The 20,267-nt window shown below is 40.0% G+C and overlaps 1 protein-coding gene across 5 annotated transcripts in view; it reads left to right on the forward strand.

The window, feature by feature from the left end:
- LOC131222557 (protein LAZ1 homolog 2) overlaps window positions 1-20,267 on the forward strand; it is a 46,872-nt gene continuing 26,605 nt past the window's right edge. The window contains exons 1-9 of one of the 5 annotated variants that reach the window (XM_058217684.1): window positions 1-157; window positions 5,161-5,349; window positions 7,150-7,206; window positions 11,012-11,120; window positions 12,312-12,496; window positions 12,573-12,661; window positions 13,083-13,332; window positions 15,131-15,361; window positions 16,620-17,233. In XM_058217684.1, coding sequence (XP_058073667.1) covers window positions 5,200-5,349; window positions 7,150-7,206; window positions 11,012-11,120; window positions 12,312-12,496; window positions 12,573-12,661; window positions 13,083-13,332; window positions 15,131-15,361; window positions 16,620-16,826 — 1,278 coding nt within the window. In that variant the 5' untranslated portion in view covers window positions 1-157; window positions 5,161-5,199 and the 3' untranslated portion in view covers window positions 16,827-17,233. Of the gene's footprint in view, window positions 158-5,160; window positions 5,350-6,902; window positions 7,015-7,149; window positions 7,207-11,011; window positions 11,121-12,238; window positions 12,497-12,572; window positions 12,662-13,082; window positions 13,333-15,130; window positions 15,362-16,619; window positions 17,234-20,267 lie in introns of those variants that run through there. The other 4 variants (XM_058217686.1, XM_058217685.1, XM_058217687.1 and 1 more) reach the window with 4 other exon arrangements.

The following is a 20,267-nucleotide window of genomic DNA, read 5'->3' on the forward strand; positions in this document are numbered from 1 at the left end:
GAGAGCGCTCTGTTCTATCTGTTCTGCCTGATACTCGTCTCTGATATGTTTTCTGCAATCCGCATTTCAGTTCCTAAGGTCAGGGTTTTCTCCTTTATTCCTCAACCGGCAGCAGGAAGGAGCTGCAGCAGCGCTCTAATGGAGGATTCTCTTGACGGTAACCTCCTTCTCCCCCTCTGCATTTGAATTCTTCGTTCTGTGATGATAATGCGGCTTCGATTTTATGGGATTTCTCTGTAGGAATTCTTGGATCTGTAAATCCGTAATCATGGAAATTCGAAATTAAAATTAATTGTAAAAATTAATTAAAATAAACTTAGAAATTTGAATAAGGAGGAATTTAGAAAACTTATTTGATTCAAGGCGCAAAAGGCACTCGGCTTGAAATTGATTTGTCCTCCTTTGGATGATGTCCATAGCGCAACATGAATACTGGACAATTAATCTCCAGGATACCCTTGAATGCTGTCTCGTCACACTGGCGCACTCGATGTATGAAGACTCGAACTATCACTATGTGTCTGAAAACCAAGATGAGCTAAAAGCTTTTCTGTATTTGAGACAACCCAAATGGGTTGAATATATAGAGATTACAGTCATCTATACAAGGAAAACACCAGTCATACGATTGGAAGCACCCAAATCGAAGAACCATGTAAAAGATGGGGATATACCTGATATACCGGCCACAAAAAAGGCCTAAACGATTTGCTGAAGCATCGCAGGAGTCAAAGGTGATGAAAGACCTTCAGCAGAAACAGTAGATGCAGAATCACTAACAAACGGCTCAGAAGAAATAGTGATAGCAGTGGCAGAAAGAGCACGATCACGGCCATGACCACGACCACTACGTCCACGGCTGAAGGAAGATGCATAGGCACGTGTACGGCAGTCCTGAATACCATGACCAGTCCATCGACAATAAGCGCACCGTTCTTTGCATTGAGCGACAACATGACCCACCTTGTTGCACCAGCGACAAGTCAAATGAGAGGAATTAGAACCACGTGTTGGTGGAGTGGTGGACACAGCAAGCACCATATCAGATGAGCCCGGAGTTGAGGAAGGAAGAGAGAGAACTTTCAGTCGTTGTTCCTCAGCCAATAAATCATTAATAACCGAATTCAATAAAGGAGTAGGGCTACGGTTCAAGAGAGCAGCCGACAATGCTCAAATTCCGGACGTAACTTTATAAGAAATTGGCGAACTTGCGCACTCTCGCGCATAGTTTGGAATATTTTAAAGTCATGAGGAAATGTTGGATCCATCATAGCCATCTCTGTCCAAATTGTGACAATTTTAGAGTAAAATGATTGAATACTGTCGTCACCCTGAGTAAGGTTAATGAGATCCTGTTCCAGGCAGTATAACCGGGCCGCATTACTCTGCTGATAAATCGTCTGGAGATGTTCCCACATCGCCTTAGCAGTGCGATGAGGTGTGAGGCCAACAGCAATGGAGCGATCGACCAAATCGAGATTCCAAGTAATAATTCGTCCATTGTTTATTTCCCAATTAGCTAATTTGTTGGTATCTGTGGAAGTGGAGATAGTAACAGATCCATCCAGTAGTCCCCACAAACCACGACCCTTAAGGAAGTTCTTAAAAAGGATGGCCCATAGAGAATAGTTGGTACCATCAAAACTACAACGTGGGGCCTCTGTACGCGATGAGTCCTTGTCCATTGATCTGAAGTAATGGAAAGCACAGAAGAAGGTTTTAGATGTATCATACAGTAGGAGATACCCAAGGGATTGCAGTTTCTGGATCTAGCTGAATAGCAACAGCAACAGGGGCTCTGGATCGGAAAAAGCTAGATAGGAACAGAAGGGCGTTGGATCTGGAACAGAGGGTTCTGAATCTGGATCTGGAACAGAGGGGCGCGGGATCTGGATCGAAATAGAGGGGCACTGGATTTAGAACAGAGGGGCGCGGGATCTGGATCTGGATCTAGACGAGCAGAAGAGTAGAAGGGCAGGAGCACTGGATCGGACGAGCAGAGGGGTCGAACGAGCTCGGGTGCGCCGGATCGGACGAGCAGAGGGGCCGGACGAGCTCAGGTGCGTCGGATCTGGACGAGCAGAGGGTTAGGAGCGCTGGATCTGGACGAGCAGGAGTCAGAAGACACATGGCGTAGAGGGGCAGAGGGGTCAGATGAGCAGAGGCGGTCGGATCTGACAGATGGTGCCGGTTTTGGATCAGTGAAGCTTTAATACCATAAAAATCGAGATGAGCTGAAAGCTTTTCTGTATTTGAGAAAACCCAAAGGGGTTGAATATATAGAGATTACAGTCATCTATACAAGAAAAACAATAAAATTAGAATCTTTTACCTATGGAAACGAACTATACAAGGTATACTAGCTATACAAGGTATGTGAGTCTGTCTAACAGTGTTTAACCCAAAGACTGTAGCAGATGGTCCAGATTGCTTTCGAGTCTTTACAAAAGCCCTCTCAAGATCAAGAGACGCTGCTGGCTCTTAAAGAGAGCCCAAAGCTTGAAGCAACATAACTTTTAGGCTTGCAAGTACACTCGCGCCATGTGCACGCACCACTCCACGTCCACGGCCCAGCGCACACACGTGTGGTTTATGGCATAGATTGGGGCTGATGACATAGCCCCCCAAACAACCAAATTCACATGCCCCCCTGAAAGGGGCTTAAGCCTATGCAAAATCTTCTTCAGCCTAAGGCCTGTGCAAAATCTTCTTTGGCCTAAGCCCTGTGCAAAATCTTCTTCTTTCCTATCTGATGTGGGACTAAACCCACACCACTATAAGACGAAATGCATTTGTTGCTTTTTGAAAATTTGGAGAGAATTTTTCAAATCATTTAAAAATTATTTTTTATTTATTTTGAAACACAAAAAAAATACAATATTCTCAATTTTGGAAATTTCATAGAGAATTTTTTTCCCTTTTCATATATTTCTTAATTAGGTGTAACAGAGCTTGATTCCTGATATCGAGAACATGAGATTTGTTTCGAATAATCATGTCACAGTGGTTTCCAGCTTTGGACAGTCTGGATTGCCATACAGCTATGCCATTGTACGTTTCGAGAATCACCACCATTTTCTAAATGGTGTAAAACTAACACTGGAGTTTAGCACAATCGTCCCCAAGTGGCATGAAGTGGTGTTCTGCTAATTAACACTAGTAAACGTGCTAATTAAGATTAGCTGTGATAATCTTACTGCAAGCTAAGATGGAAAACTCTCTTCTTATTCCATTTCAAAGTGTTCTCCTATGTACATGACTCCCTCATGTATGTGACACCTCATGCTTCATTACTTTACATGTGCTAGCTTCAAAACATGTCATCCATACATCACATGCATGAGATTTGACAAGTCATGCATGGAACCTAACAGCTTATGCTAGTGAGGGCCATCTCATGCATGTGGGGAGGCATTGCTATCTCACATCCCTGGACACCTCATTCATGAGAGGAGGAATTACTATCTAACATCCCCCCTCAATGCTGACTCTATCAAGTGCTATCAAAGCCATCTCTATGTCTCAGACAGATTATTTACACCCACATCGCTAGAATTAGATAATCTTTTGATAAATCAAATCTCTTTGGCTAGGCATGGATTCTCAATTGTGGAGAGTGAGGTGGCTCTCTTCTTTGAAAGTGGAAGAAGTCCCATTACTATCAGAAGAAGCAAAAGCAATAAAAATCCATGAGGAAGGAGGTAGTGGGAACAAGAAAAAGAATATTCAGAAGTTTCCTCAAAACTGATCATGAGTGGTGACATGTTTTAGTTGTGGGTAACCTGGTCATTTGCTGAATGTAGAGTGAGCACTTCACCGGGAAACATTGTAGAGGGCAGTTCTCATCAGTGTTTAGTGTATCAATATCATTACATGTTCATTGGCTCCCATACAAAAACATTTATCGGTATTGCTGAACCTGGAAAAATATCGCTAAGGGGACATTGGGGAAACATGGAGAAAAATGTGGAATTTTTAAATGAAACTTAATGAGATGCTAATGGATGCATGTTCCCCCCGCCCAAAAAAAAAACCGAAAAACGACAACATAATAAGTTTCCATCCATGCACTCATACATGCATCCATCCATCCATCCATGCATACACACATATATGATCCATCATCCATCCATGCATACACACATACATGGATACATCATCCATCTATTCAACCATCCATCCATTCATCCATCCATGCACACATAAATGCATGCATTAATGCATTCATATACATTTATCAATCCATTCATACATGATACTTCCATACATGTATAACACATCCACCCATCCATCAATGCACATGTCCACGCTTATTTATATCACACATTGTTCAGAGTATCCTTAATATTATCCGTATCTCCAGCTCGGCGATGCCGATAACACTGGAAGTATAAAAAATCAAGGTATCGGTGATATATCTCTAAGTATCGCCGATACATCGACAACAACAATGTATCGCCAATATTTTTTACTGTGTAAATTCCAGGTGTTGGTTGTATTGTCAATGTTATCAATATTACCAATACTTTCGACTGTGTAAATTCCAGGTGTCGCTTGTATCAGCGATATTCCAATAATATCGCCGATGTATTGATATTTCTTGCAATAAACACAAGAACCATATTGAAACCAGTGCGGTTCTTCTGTTAATTACAAGGAAATCACTTCTAATCGATTAGGGGGAGGGATTCTGTCAGATCCAAGATTCATCTCAAAGAGTCCTACATGGCCCTGAAAATTAGATTAAAAAAAACTGGATTCATCTAATTCTGTTAACTGCCAATACTTAGTCACGTTCTCATGGTTCGGATAATGTTTCTGCGTATGAAATAGAACTTTCCTAAGCCCATACCCACCTCTACATGTGTGTGGCCACAAGCGCCAACCCAGCACATGTGACAAATATCCAAACCATGCATCAGGTTGGCTCCATCATGTAGATGGCCGGGCCCAAAGTCATGCTGTCACATGGTGCATTGTGTTGATTACTGGGGAGTTTTTTTTTATATTTTAAATCAAGCATATCTTGTATGTCTGGCCCACCTGATGAGTTGACTGCCCATGTGTTGAGGTGCGCATGCAGACTTAGTAAAGCTCACAAAACTTGTATATAAGACTACATGTCTTTAACAGAAGGGCTGAGATGAATCTGAATTTCAGGTCTGTCTACCATTTGACGCGGAAGAAGATGCTTGTGGAATGGCATTGAGTGGCATCTCATATTATCAAGGAGTATATGGGAATCTTCACACAACAGCTGTCATAATCGGAGGAGCTTTTGTTCTAGTTGCGTTGGTCCTTTCCATCCTTCTAATTCTCGAACATCTCAGATCATACACTAATCCTGAAGTGAGTTCAACATTAGGTTTGTTTTTTATTTCTGCTGATTTGTCTCTACTGGGTACTTTGCACAAATACTTATAATGCCTTGACTAGCATAGTGACAAATATCGTTCTTGGCAATTTCGTGGCCTAGGAATTTCTCAGGAAAATTTTGTTTTCGATGTTTTTCTTCTTCTTCTTTTTTTGAAACATGAATATTTTGTTGTTTTTCTCAGTATCATCGGGAAAATCTTGCTGAAAATAAATATTAAAAATATTTATTATTAATTAGTAAATAAATTTCATCCTCATCATCATCTAAGCCCTATCCCAATTAATTGGGGTTGGCTACATGAATCCTATTCCACCATTCTACTCTATCAAGGGCTATAACTTCAGTTGGACCATAGGTCATTAAATCTTTTCTTACTATCTCCACCCACATCCTTTTGGCCTTGGCCTTGCCTTTTTAGAGCCTTGAACTTGTACCAACTCATTCCTAATTGGAACATTTCTTGGTCTCGATTGCACATGGCTAAACCATCTAAGTCTTCTTTCCCTAAACTTATTATCTATTAGTGCTACTCTTAAGTTCCCTTGAATGCATTCATTTGTAATTCTATCCTTTCTTGTCTTGCCACTCATCTATCTCAACAGCCTCATTTTAGCTATGAACATCCCATGAACATGTTGTCTTGTTCCTTAACCACCCAACATGTTGTCCCCATAAAGCATGGCTTGTCTTATCTACCTTGTAAAATTTCCCTTTCAGTTTGAGTGGTAGACAGCAACCACTTAAAACTCCAGAGGCACATCTCCATTTCTTCCACCCAGCTTGGATTCTATAGGCAATATCGTTCTCAATCTCCACTCTCATAAATTATCGGCCCAAGATATCGAAGTGGTCATTTTGGGAGCTTTACTAAGCCCACGTGCATGTGCAATAAAGTTCCACACCAAGTGCGCCGGCAAGGCACGATAGGTCCGAGATCCAATCCATCCATCAGACCGGCACCACTATATTGATGCCCTAGCCCAGATTGATCCATTGGTCATGTGGACCACAATTTGCAAACAAATGTGCAGTGCTAAAATACTTGTCTAAAGTTTTCTTACCCATCCACCTGTTGCCAATGTTGTGGCTCACATGCTAATTGGACTATATATTATTTTGGAAAAGCATGTACAAGGTTGGACCAACTTGATGGATGGATTAGATCTTGCATGTGTGTCATGTACATGAGCTTTCATGAGCTTTATTGCACAAGTGTTAAGCACTTAGAAAAGCTCTATATATAAATAAAACAAATTATTTTAACTTTTAAATGTTTTTACGTTAAAAAACACTAATTCTATGAGAAAATCACAAGAAAATAAAAACCTATCATGATAATATTGTCTGGTCAATTTTCATGAGAATATCGTGATTCGCTAGATTTTCAAAATCCTGGTGATATTTCTCACAATGTTGACTAGTATATATACATAATTGATTCCTCTCTAATTCTTTGACTTCTCTTATTGGTGAAAAGGGTGTCTTTGTTGTTCTTTGACACATGCCACTTTTGTATTTTGTCTAGTATTTTTGCTCAAGTAGGCATGTCAAACAGATCATTGGAAAATGAAGCATGGCCACAGGATTCTGTTTCCTTTTTAGTTTCTCATCTTCATGGATTTATCATTTTTACACTAGTAAGATTACTTTTGTTCAAATGTCTTTGTGTGAATTGTGTGTTTTGTAGAAACTGAAAGCTAGAGATGGAGAGCCATTTGATATTTCACCTGAAGTGATGTTTAGTACTGACATGAACTTGATTCTTTCTTCAGGAACAAAAATGGATTATTGGTATTCTTTTCATGGTTCCCGTCTATGCTAGTGAGTCTGTGAGTATCATTCATCTTCTTTGTCACCTACTTTCTGAACAGTCCTTGGCCATACTCCATGGCCATCGTTGAAATTACAGCTTATTGCATATTGCCAAAATCTTAAATTAGTTCGTTAGTAGCTTATTTCTATGATAAAATTTCAACTCACTAGTCAGAGATATTGTAGCTGGAATTTCCTGATATTTACTATGATGATTATTTAAGCTTCCTATCTTCTGCAAACATCAACCTGTGCTGCCATTCTCAATCTTCTGTACATATGCTCAGGCATATTCCCTATGATTCTTCAGCTGTACCTACAAGACCCAGTAAATAACTTTGCAGGTTTTTCTAAAGGCCTGTTTGGATTTGTGGAATTCAAAAGGGAAACCTCACATCTGATGAAAAAGAATCCTAAAGTGGTTTTTTTTTTTTTTTTTGTCCTTTTTAGTTCCTTTAATTTCCAAGGAAATGTGGCATGGTCAATGGTCAAAAGTCGAAGTTTGTCTCTTAAAAAGTTTGGAAATGAGGATTATCATCGCACTTCTGGAGGAAAAGGAAAACACCTTTTTTTTAAGGAAAGCCATGGATAGGTTTATAAGAAATAATTTTGCACAAGTTACTTTATCGTCACAATCTGCAAAAAATGTCACGTGTGGAAGATGTTTTCTTTTCCATGTTTACTTTTTGGATTCCACCAATCCAAACATGTTGTAAGTTTGCTACTTTAACAAGTAGACAACAGGCTCCCTTTGGATGTGATGCCCATGCCAATGACGTAACACCAGCCAATGCTACATTCATCAGTTCTAATTTGTCAGTCTGTGGTTCTCTGTGCTGTATTGTTGTAGGGTGATTTACACGACACTGTGGTTGTAGCAGTGCCTTGGTGACTGCTTCTGTATCTTTTTTTTCCCTTCTTAATAAAGTATTGAAATATTCATCCTTCAAAAAAAAGGACAAAAAGAAAAAAAAAATCAGCTAATGCTACCATGTCAAGGAAAATGGAAATGGGCACAACGCCTTGTTCTCAACATCAACCAAGGAAAGTAGAAATATGTGCCAATAATCATATATGTTAGCACTGATACTTCAAAAACAATGTCAGTTCCATTTTAGTTTCATATGGGAGTTATTTTATAACACACAATATCTTTATCATTGATGAAGAGAACTTTAGTAATGAATAAGAAACAGCGGCCAATGGCCAACCAAAAGTCAAACAAGTCAAGTGGGGGCCAAGATGTTACCAATGTTTTAAGTATCGAGGATATCAGCCAATATATCCCGTGTTATATCTTGTGTCCCACCTGTGAGATGCGAAACACACTAGTAGTGGGATATCCCACGTGTTTGATCCAGTGAGCATTTTTTATTTTCGATCATTTTTTTTCCTTCTGTAAATCGTGTTAAATTAGTGTCAAATTGTTATAAATCCATGATTTTTCTTCGATTTCAATATTTGGGCCAAGTTGTGGAAAATTGAAAAATAAAAATAAAAATTCAAAATTTCCCAATTTCTCGCAAATCGGTTGCAATCTAAGTGTCCAAACATAAAATTAAACATGTATGTAACTTGATCTAGTGATTCTTCATTTTTGCTTTTGAATGTATTGCTTGTGTTTTCACATGTCTTCTTACATTTATACATTATATGAATAAACTTTGAATATAGTTGCTTCAAAATTCAGTTAGATAGAGTATAGATTAGGACCCCATACAAATATAACCTATTATATGCACTTGTTTTTTGTAATATTTTGATTTATAAGTATGTATTGGTGTCTTTTTTAACAATCATTGAAGTTTCATTGAAAAATTTGACCAAATTTCCAATGTTTCCCCATGTTTGCAACAACAACGATACATTATGCGATACAACTGATATATCTCATGCAATAACCAATACATATCTGTATCCCAAGGTTGCGATACATAACATGATACCGATATTTCGAACACTGGATGTTACAATGATTCTCTTGAAACAAACTCCTTGCAAATATGCCAAATTGTTAGCTTATCTTCCCTCACGGTTAAATGAAATGTGTAAACAAGTGACCCACTCCCAAGCTTCACTACAAATAAACAAAAGCTACCACAACTTGGATTAACACACACACACACACACACACACACACACACACACAAAAATAAATTATTATTATTAATTAAATAATAATAATTTTAAAGTTGTTTCAACCAATTTTTGAAATATCGGCATCGCGTTACGTATCACACCCTTGGGATATAGATATGTATCGGTTATCGCACGGGATATATCGTTTGTATCGGGTAATTTATCGCACTTTTTAGGAAGCATGGGGAAACATTGGAAAATTGGTTGAATTTTTCAACATTGGAAAATTGGTTGAATTTTTCAATAAAACTTCAGCCATTGTTAAAAAAGACCTTAATACACTTTTAAATCATAACATCTCAAAAAAAAGTACACTTAATAGGTTTCCTTTTATAGGGTCCTAAGCTATGCGTTGTCTGACTGAACTAATGCAACTATATTCAAATTGAATTCATAACATTTATAAATGGAAAAAGACGTGTGTGAAAACACAACCAATTCTTTCAAAAGCAAAAAAGTATAAATTGAGAAATATACATATGAATGATGTGACTGGTTGTGGCCCAGACCCACATAGAGTTACATGGTGGCCTCATATATGCTTGATTCATGTTTGGAATGCAGCATTGCAAGCAATTTGAGAGAACTTGGGAAAATTTGAATTTTTCCCAATTTTCCAAAATCGGGCCACCTACACTCGAATTTCAAAATTAGAGTGTATGTGATGATCATTTCATCAAACATTCTTAAATACTTCGAAATTAGTCTCATTCGGCAGCTAGTTGAAGGCAAATTTCGAAGAAAAAAAATTTGATATTTTAATTAAAAAATAATTTTTATTTTTCGAAAATTGAAAAAAAAAAGTTAACAAATCAGTAGATCAGGCCTCATACATGCTTGATTTCATGTTTGGAGTGCAACATTGCAAGCAATTTGGGAGAAATTGGGAGAATTTTCCCAAATTGGGCCACCTACACTCAAATCTCGAAATCGAATGTTGAAATCCTTGATTTTTCATGCAAAACATGAAGAATTAAGGATTTCTTATGATTTCACACTCGTTTATATGATTTAAACAAAAAAAAAAAGAAAAAAAAAGGACCCAAACGAAAAATTACTCACTGAATGAGAAATGGCCCCAAATGCAAGAAAATCTTGATTATGATTTCGAACATGGGGTTTTCTTCCAAATGCAAGCAAAGGATGGACCGAAATCCACCCACTAAGAGGTTAGAAGAGAGAAACTTGAAGAAAAATGGGAAAAATTGGTTTTTTGGGGTTTTTAGGAAGGCTCGTGTTGCATTTCTTGTGAGGTATCGATGATATATGTCGATATCGCCAGATATCGTTGATACATTGTAAAAAGCTTTAGAAAAAACATCAATCTCACGCAATATCACCGATACTTTGTGATATTATCTCTGATATTGAAGAAACTGGGCTCTTTTTTTCGTTATTACCCACTGATTTCGTATCGCTGACATGCGATATCGATAATGTCGGCTGATATCATATTATCAAAATTGCAAACAGTGGCTTCAACAGTAACCGCCCACAATGAGACCAAGAGGAGATCCTAAGATCTCCCTCAAGTGCATGGAGTCACCTTTGCTTGCTGTTGATTCTATACCTCCTTTCTAGAGTTATTAGCAATGTGTATTTGTGCATGCACATTTAGGCAGTGATCTTTCCCTTTTCTTCAGGAAGTGGAACCACTAACAAACTGGTTCTCTGCATTTTCAGTTAATATCTCTGTTGATCCCGAAAGTTTCTATTGTGTGCGACATCTTAAGGAATTGTTATGAAGCATTTGCCTTGTACTCTTTTGGAAGCTATTTGGTTGCGTGCCTTGGTAAGCGTATACCCTAGTCTTTTCAACTGGTGCACCATTGACTGTTATTCTGCCATGAATATAGTTGCATAATGAACAATAGTACACAAGGAACCATGTCTTCCTTGGCCTGAGGAGTCCTCGGGCCAAGGATCTACTATTCAGTTGTTAGATGAGTCCTTGGGCAGAGAGCCCATTTCTTTGCTCAGGGGAGTCCACCCCTTCTTATTATTAATGCATTTTTATTGATCCACCATTCAGCTGTTAGCAGGGCTGTCAGTGGGCCGGGCTTGGGCCAAGCAAATGCAAACTTTTGAATAGGCCCATCCCAAAAAACCAGCCTGAACAATTCAAAATGCGACCCAAAGCCTGACAAGCTGACAGCCCTAGTTATTAGATGAAATTAGCCAACTGACCTTCATCCAGCCGATGAATGGTGATTCATCAAAATGATACCAAATAAGGGTGGCAATGGGCCAGGTAGCCACTTGATCCGACGTGGCTGAGCCAGCTTTGGGCCAGGCTTGGACCTACTAGCTTGGTGCATGGGCTGGGCTTGGGCTACACATGCAGGGCCTTGTCAATTTTCAGGTCAGGCTCGAGTCAATTTAGCCTGACCTGGAGCAGCCCAGCCTGACCTGACCCAACCTTATATTTAGATGTGTTATATTATCATAGAAATATGCCATTCACATAGACTGTTGTTTTCATTCCTCTAAATTGCCTTTCTTTGTGCATCTATGGCCCATTAGGGCCCAACCAAATTTTTTGGGCTCAGTCCATGGGTCTTGGGCCGGGCTGGGTCCATTGTCAACCCTAATATCAAATGCTAATCATTGGCAAAAAATGACCCACTTTTGAGATTAGTGTCGTTTGTAATAAAAAAAAGCAGGTTGTTTCTTACACTAAGTGAATTGGATAAATTAGATTAATTGGATTTATGTAGCGTGTTGTAAATGAAATTTACTTGTTTCCCACAGAAGTTGTTTGTCGTCCTGAACGAACTCCCAGGCACAATGAAACTCCACAAGAACTTTTCCCTTGATACTCTGTATGTGCATTAGCATTGGCTACCTAAATTGTCAATAAGACCTTACTCCACGGTCATGGTTATTCAAATTTCTTTTATTGCTGTTCAGGGGGGCAGCTTTTTTGCTGCTCTTGGAAATATGTTATTGATGTCACCATTTAACAGTAGCTCGACTTTGGTAGGTGGCGAGCACAGAGTCATAGAACTGCTTGAGGATGAGTCGAGGAAGCAGCTTAGCGAGCCGCTGCTACAGGATGAGGGCAATAAAGGAGCAGTGCAACGGAGTTCATTCATTCACTTCTTCCTTTGGCCCAGTGTCCTTGGAAAAGCTGTATACACGATAGAAAAGTTTGGTCTTGTACAATATGTAAGTCAAAAGAATTTCCTTGGTTCGATATTCCTTTGATTCAGTGGGCTTTAGCAATCTTTTGGAATTTTTTCAGATGATTCTGAAAATGGTCTGTGCCTTCCTTGCATTGTTATTGGAGCTCCTTGGTGTTTATGGTGACGGGGAATTCAAGTGGTACTATGGGTATGTATTGTGAGATGTACAATGCTCAAGCGAGTTTGTTATGCCCAACAAACTTCACATTTGGCCTCACCTTCTGTTCGAAATGTTTCATTTGGTGGGCCTCATGGGGTTTCGAGATGCCTCAGCTGATCCTAGCATCCTTTTGCATCCATTTGCCCATTTTCAACGAATGAAAGGATCATCTAATAGGGAAGTTATTTGGGCATGATCCATCCGATGATGGGGCCCGCCAAATCAAGAGCTTGTGTTACCAGAAAGTGGGTCCCATCTGTACCATTGCTGGGTTGAACCAGAAAACAGTGTTTGCCCAAGTCAAGCATCCCAATTACTTCATGTAATATCTAAAGCTGCAGTATATACTATGAATTTCTTCATCTTTTAGTTTTTGCTTCCATGCTTGAATGCCTTTTTGGTCTTGCAGATACCCGTACATCACCGTGGTTTTGAACTTCAGTCAGATGTGGGCTTTGTATTGTCTTGTACAGTTCTACAATGTGACTCATCATAGATTGCAACCAATAAGACCACTAGCGAAATTCATTAGCTTTAAGGCTATTGTATTTGCAACGTGGTGGCAAGGCGTGGGGATTGCGATATTATGTGCGCTTGGTGTTCTGCCAAAGGAGGGGAAATTTCAAAATGGGCTTCAAAATTTTCTCATCTGCATTGAAGTAAGTCCTTGTCTCTGTTATGAACTTATGAGACAGTTGAGGAAAACTTAGAAACTTGACCCAAATCCAATTGTCCTGCATGACTTACTTTTCTGAATCTTAAATTGTAAACGGTATTTTATTGGTGCATTTATCAACTGTGTGCCTCTTTCCTTGATTTTTTTTGTCACATGCACACACACTCCCTTGGGGCCTTGTTTGGACGCACTCTAAAAGGGCATTTGACGCCTAAATCCAATTGTCCTGCATGACTTTTCTGTCTGAATCTTAAATTGTAACCAGTATTTATTGGAGCGTTGATAAATTGTGTGCTTCTTTTCTTTATTTTTTGTCACATGCGCGCACACTCCCTTGGGGCCTGTTTGGATGCACCCTCAAAAGGGGTGTTTGATGCCTAAAAACTGTTTTGACACAACCCCTTTCCATGTTGTGCTCAGGCAAAATCCAAGTTCAGGACTAGTATCCATCTGTAAAAAGAATGCAGCAATTTTGCTAATTCTTCAGAAGACCATGACTACAGGACTATGAATAGATATCCAGCTCAGCCCGGTTGTGACAACCTGCCAAGCCATTGATTGATGTAGTGAGCTTTAGAAGAGACCATCGGGAACTACATCCTTTTCATAGCACTTCTCAATGGTCCTGTTGGAGAACACAGGCACATCTGCTATCAGCATTCTCCACATTTGCAATTGGTGGGTCTGGTATGGATTCTACCATGGGCTTGGATTCATGTCCCAGTTTACAACTTTGACATATTTAAGGCTAATTAGGATGCCGGTGCGACTGATGATTATCCATTGCAATTGCAATACATGCAAAGGCAGGACAATTCAAATCACATCATATAGGATATGGATTTCCCATCTTTTCCACAATATAAATTACTAATTCTAGTAGATATTACTTCGGGCAGAGACACGTCCCTCTCTCACAGCCTTTCTAGGTAGGGGCGCTAATGGGTTGGGTTAGGTCAGGTCGAGGGGGGACCCAAACCCGACCCATTCAAGGATTGGGTTGGAATTTTGTATCTAGACCCAAGTTACACAACCCATTATAATTCAGGTGAGGTCTGGGTCGGGTTCGAAGTTATAAAAACGCGCCACTAATTTAATGGGGTTTTCATGCTGTTATCTGAGTGGCTTCCCTGAGTTGGTTTGAGTTGGGGTTTGGAGTGTTTGTGGCTCCTTTCTGTTTGTAGCTTTGTTTTCTCTCTCTTTTTGTTGTTTCTTTTTCTTTTTTCCTTTCTGTTTGTATGGTTTTTGTTTTTCATTGGCTTCTTGCCCTAATAAAATTGCACAATCTTTCAAAAAAAAAAAAGTTGCAGTTGAGTTTTCACACAGATGTTCCATATCATCCAGTTAGTGCTGGCTATCCATTTTGATTATAACAAATAAAATGGCCAGTTGTCCATACTCCCCAGGGAAAATCAAATTGTTATCGTTCAGTTAGTATGATATTCAGGTATATTCTCCAACGACACTGGGGCCCACTATTTTCACATTGCAAATTATCGTAAGTGGTGGAACGGTAACCGCGTTCTAGAAAAAGGTGGTGAACTATTGCTATAGCCTAACCCAAGAGAAGTCAACCATATACTTAACTACTTCTTGGGTATGGGTTGGGTCCATTTTAGTATGACCCAAATCAGGAGCATTGACAAACTGAGTCCGGGTCAGGTCAGATCAAAAGTTTTGGACCCAACCTATTTGCACCCCTATTTCTAGGGTATATGCTTTCATCCTTAATAGTCTCTCTTTATTAAATGCATTTTAAGAGTTTGTGTTTGTCACTGTAGATGGCTATTGCAGCCGTCGCCCATGTTTTTGTTTTCTCAGCAAATCCCTATCAATTTGTGCCGGTTTCTGAGCATGGGAAGGTCACTACCGAGGCCACGAAAGCCACATTAAAGATAGAAGGCTCTGAAGAAAAGCCAGCTGCCATTAAGTGGAAGGAAGCCTGCATAGAGGCTCCCGGAACAAGCATCACTGAGAGCGTACAGGATGTTGTACTTGGAGGTGGTGAACATGTGAGTTCTCTTCCTAGTGTTTTATTACAGAGGAATTATGGCGTTATTTTCATTGGCATGCAGGATTCTGTACATACTGGGCCATGGTTCGGTGATTCCAGACCATCAATGTGATAAGGCCCCTTTGCCAAAGCAGAAAATTTGATAGACTGAAATTCCTACTCCTTCAATCCATGGACTGTTTGTGTTGAATATGGACCATTGCTGCATATTCTGCTGAACCATCTTTTTTAAAGGCCTATGATGGAAGGGTTAGGAATTTCCACTCCTGGGAACACCCTGTTGCTGTGCAACCCTTCGTTTTAAGACTTGGACGAGTCCAAGACAACTTGGATTTGGTATTACCAATCTGGTTTGATACCCCAAGTCACTCCTACTCGGACAAGTACAACCGATTCAGATATGACTCGGGCGAGTCTTGATTCGACTCAGGGCCAAACTAGGTGATCCGAGTCGCTGAGTCTTTTAACCATTGGTGCAAACTATCAGATCAACAGTTTGGATCACCGAACCATGGTTCTGAAGTAAGGAACTATCTGCATCAGAAGTATTTTTCCCGTTGGGTAATTTCTCTTTATGACATAAACCGATTGAAACAAAAGAGCTAGCAGGACTATGGATCTTGCTAATATTCCTAGAGATTGCTAAAAGCAGCCGCATGCTGTGGAACAACATATCAATGACTTGTTGGTATGCAGTTGTCGGCCACGAAACTGCACATGCAGGGCCCTCCTTTCGGTGATTCAAATCAAAGTTCCTATCCATCTATGTCCCTGGAAATATGAGCTTTTGATTTTAATCATCCATTATCATCAGATGGGTAGGATCACTTCATAGGAGATAAAGTAGGACATGTCCCATGAACGATGGATCCAACCAGATAAACAGCTTAAGTTGACCCGTCATGTGCATGCATGGACATTCTCACTATTTGACTTCAACTGATTCATTCGGTCGAATCAGTCCTTAAGAGTCAACTCTGCAATGGCCGAGTCTGGCTCAATTGCTTCCTATTTCCAATTTTGATAGATGGGTTCATGGTTCGATAATCCAGGCCACTGGTCTGTTGATTCACATCCTGAATGAAACATCTGCATCGTGTTCAACTGAGTCCAAGTCGACTCAGATGAGTCATATTGGGCTCAACTGAGCTTTAAAACCATTCATACAGTGAATGTGTTGGTGCATGTGCGTGGCATGAGTGCAGCGACATGCATCTGTTTTCATCCTGTGAACGTTTTTGTAATTTTGCACACAGGTGGTGAAAGATGTCGTGCTGACTATAACCCAAGCAATGGAGCCCGTCGAGAAGGGCGTGACAAAAATACAGGAGACTTTCCATCACATGTCGCTTGGTTCCAATCATAAGGAAGAAGTAGAAATCGATGAACACTTGAAGGAAGATGTCACAGAGAGCGGTCCCAATGTGGTAAGTTCAGAGAAGAAGGTGATGAAAGGTCGCTGAATCCAGTGATGGAGATGATCAGCTGAGAAGATGGTGAGATGAAAACTTTACAAAGATTGATGAAAGGCCGCCGAATCCAGTGATGGAGATGATCAGCTCAGAAGATGGTGAGATGAAAGCTTTACAAAGATTGCTACCATCTAACAGCCGTCTAGTGGTGGCGATCCCAGATCACATTTTTCCTGATTGAGTAAAATTCTTCAGAATAGAAGATAATAAAATATCATACTTTTTTATGGAAAAGCTCCATTTGCCAGAGAGAGGAGAGCTGATGCCTTTGTAAGGTGAGGATGGGAGATGTATCATAAGTTAAAAACTCGATTCTAACTCGATGTCAGCTATGTTGGTTTGACTCAATGACTCAGCCCCACTCAACTCGATGGTTAATAAATATAAATTTTAGATAATTAGGGTAGAAGTAGATATTTAACATTTTTAAGTTCATATTCACTGTAGCAGGGGTCACAGATAATATCATATTGCGATTGTCCGAGTCACCGCCAGTTTCACTGCCCATTTGTATCCCACATTTGGGCAGATTTCTGCTTTCGATTTAATTTCAATTGGTGCAATCCTAATTCTGCAAGTAATCTTCTGATGGCCTGGCATGGAGTGAAAATTGGTAAGCAAAGATCTCGTCTTTTGAGACTTTCCATCCAAGCGATTTGGTGGGCAGTCTAGGAAGAAAGAAACAATAGATGCTTCAACGACACTTCTGCTCCGTCGCAGACCGTTAGTTCTAGAGCTAAAATGCTTATTTTTGAATGGGCCCCTAAAATGCTTATTTTTGAATGGGCAGGGCCTGTAAAATTCTCAATGGTTATGATCTTTCCTTTCTTGGGTGCTAGGTTCTCTGCTATCTCAGCAGTGGCCTTTTCTCTTTTTTCTACGTTTATCCCTTTTTAATATATTTCCAGTTATCCTTTAAAAATAAAAAAATAAAAAATGATGTATTTAGTTTGAATCGGGTCAGATCCAGGGCTGAGCTTCACAGTGACTTGGTTTGAAATCTCCCCTAGTTAAGTGCACTTGGGTGAGTTTCGAGTTGACCCCGGGAGCTTTAGAACTGTGACATATGTAATTGCATGCACATATGGGGGTGGTGCTGTTCAAGATGCAAAGCATGCTGTGAGTAGGGGTGGCGATGGGTTAGGTCAGCTGACCTGACTACTGGGTAATGAGTCCGGCTGAAATGTGGACCATTTAAGTACATGGGTTGGGCTTGGTTGAACCCCACAGAACCTGCAATGCTTGTATGGCTCATCCTTGGGTTGGACCAGATGACCCAACGTGGTCCAGAACCTGAAACAAATAATAGACAATTAAGCGTGGATACATATAGCCACCAAAGGGGTGTCGGCGCTGACAGTGCCTCTGATCCTGTATTACATTCTTGAACACCGTGGGACCAACTCGACCTGATGACGATTAAATGGGTCAGCTTGGGTTGGGCTGCAAGGTAATTGGTTGTGGGTTGGGTTCAGGCCAGAACTCTTGGCCTGTTAGTAATGGGTTGGGCTCTGGCTTATTCCCACCCAAACCTGGCCATTGCCAAGTTATGGTCTGAGCTTCTCATGGCCCCAAAAAATGAAAGCGATCCAAATTTCAAGTGGAATATATAACAGGAACAGTGGTTATTGAACTCCCGTCATTAATAACTTCCTAGGCCACACCATAATGTTTATTTGTCATCTAAGCTGTTGATAAGGTCACACAGGCTTAGACGAAGGGAAAATACAAATATTAGATTGATCTTTTGTGGGCCATGATAAGTTTTTAACGGTCAATCACCACTTTTTCTCGTGGTGTGTTCACTTGAGAATTGGTTCTGTTTTATTTCTGGGATCATGCCATAAAATGAGTTGAAAAAAAAATAAAATATATGAACGGCATAGATATACAAGAAATACATCAAGGTGAGCCCCACAATCAGGGAAACGCCCACTACCCTGTGGGACTTGGATTCCCTGGCAACACGGGCACCTTGTTACTGGCTGGTGCTGTAAAAACTCCGTGGGCCATCATGATGTATGTATTTTATCTACTCTGTCCATTCAATTTGTGAGCTCGCATTAGGGTGTGATCCAAAAAAATGAGGTAGATCTAAATCTTAGGTGAACCATACCACAAGAAACAGTGGGGATTGAACACCCACCATTAAGAACTTTTCAAGGGCCATAGAAGTTTTGGATCAAGCTGATATTTGTGTTTCCCCTTTCATGCAGGTTTGTGTGACCTAATGATTTGGTTGAATGGAAAATAAACATTACAACGGGCCCTAGGAAGTTTTTAATGTTGGGCGTTCAATCACCACTTATTCCTAGGGTGTGCGGTCCACTTGAGATTTGGATATATACATTTTTTTTGTAGCCTTGCTAATATGAGTTTGTAAAATGGATGGATAGAGTCAATCAAACACATGCATCATAGTGGGCCCCACAAAGCTTTTTCCCAACATCAACAGGTACTAATGTGGGCACTCCCTGTGTCACTACCGAGTCTGAGTCCTTGCCCAAGTAACACCATGAGTGGAATGGGTCCTGAGTAATCTCTGTGAGGGCAATAATGATCTATGTGTATTATTCTCCATTTTACTAGCTCCTTTTAGGACGTGGGCCCAAAATGGAAGCATATCCAAGGGTTAAGTGGACCATCCATATGAAACGGTGTGAATTGAAGCCCACCGTTGAAAACTTCTTTGGCCTACAAAAGTTCTGGATTAAGCTGATGTTTTGTTTTCCCTTCATCCATATTTGTTTGACCTTATGAACACGGTTGAATGGCAAATAAACATCAATATGAGCCTTGGTAAGGTTTCGACGGTGGGCTTCATTATCCTTTGTTATTGGAGCTCAATCAGACATGAGGCCACATATGTGTAACTAATTCAAGCTATGCTAAACTCTTTAACTTACTGTGGCAGGAACTCAACATGAATGGAGGAATTATGGCTAAAAATAAGATAGACAGACATCGTTGCGTTGTGATAGAGGTTGTGCTGACTCCATTGGTTGCCTTGAGCACTTTATCGTGTGCTCTTTACATAGACTGAGAATAGCAGTGGCCCTATTGAGGTTCCCTTACTGGTCCACATTTCATTTTTGAAGGTTATAGACCATATCCCAACCGAGCTCAAAATTCTCATCATATTCCTTGATTTCCTTATAAATTATAAAGAATTTGTTTCTCAAACCTTCATAATCTCCATGGATTTTTACTTTTTGGCACAATTAGGTGATGCGGCCTTACTAAGCATATTTGGATTGCAAAAGATTTAGCATAAGTGGAGTTTTACATAGCTTGTTGAGCATATTGTTTGACATTTGACGGTAACATGTCATTCTTGCAGTGTCTCGCTTTTATTGACCGTAGACAAATGAACAGCAATTTTAGTAGTTGTCAAGTGGTCAAAGAAAGCACTGTTAGAAAATACCATCAAAG

The sequence above is a fragment of the Magnolia sinica genome, chromosome 13 (assembly GCF_029962835.1).
Source record: "Magnolia sinica isolate HGM2019 chromosome 13, MsV1, whole genome shotgun sequence".
Lineage (NCBI taxonomy): Eukaryota > Viridiplantae > Streptophyta > Magnoliopsida > Magnoliales > Magnoliaceae > Magnolia > Magnolia sinica.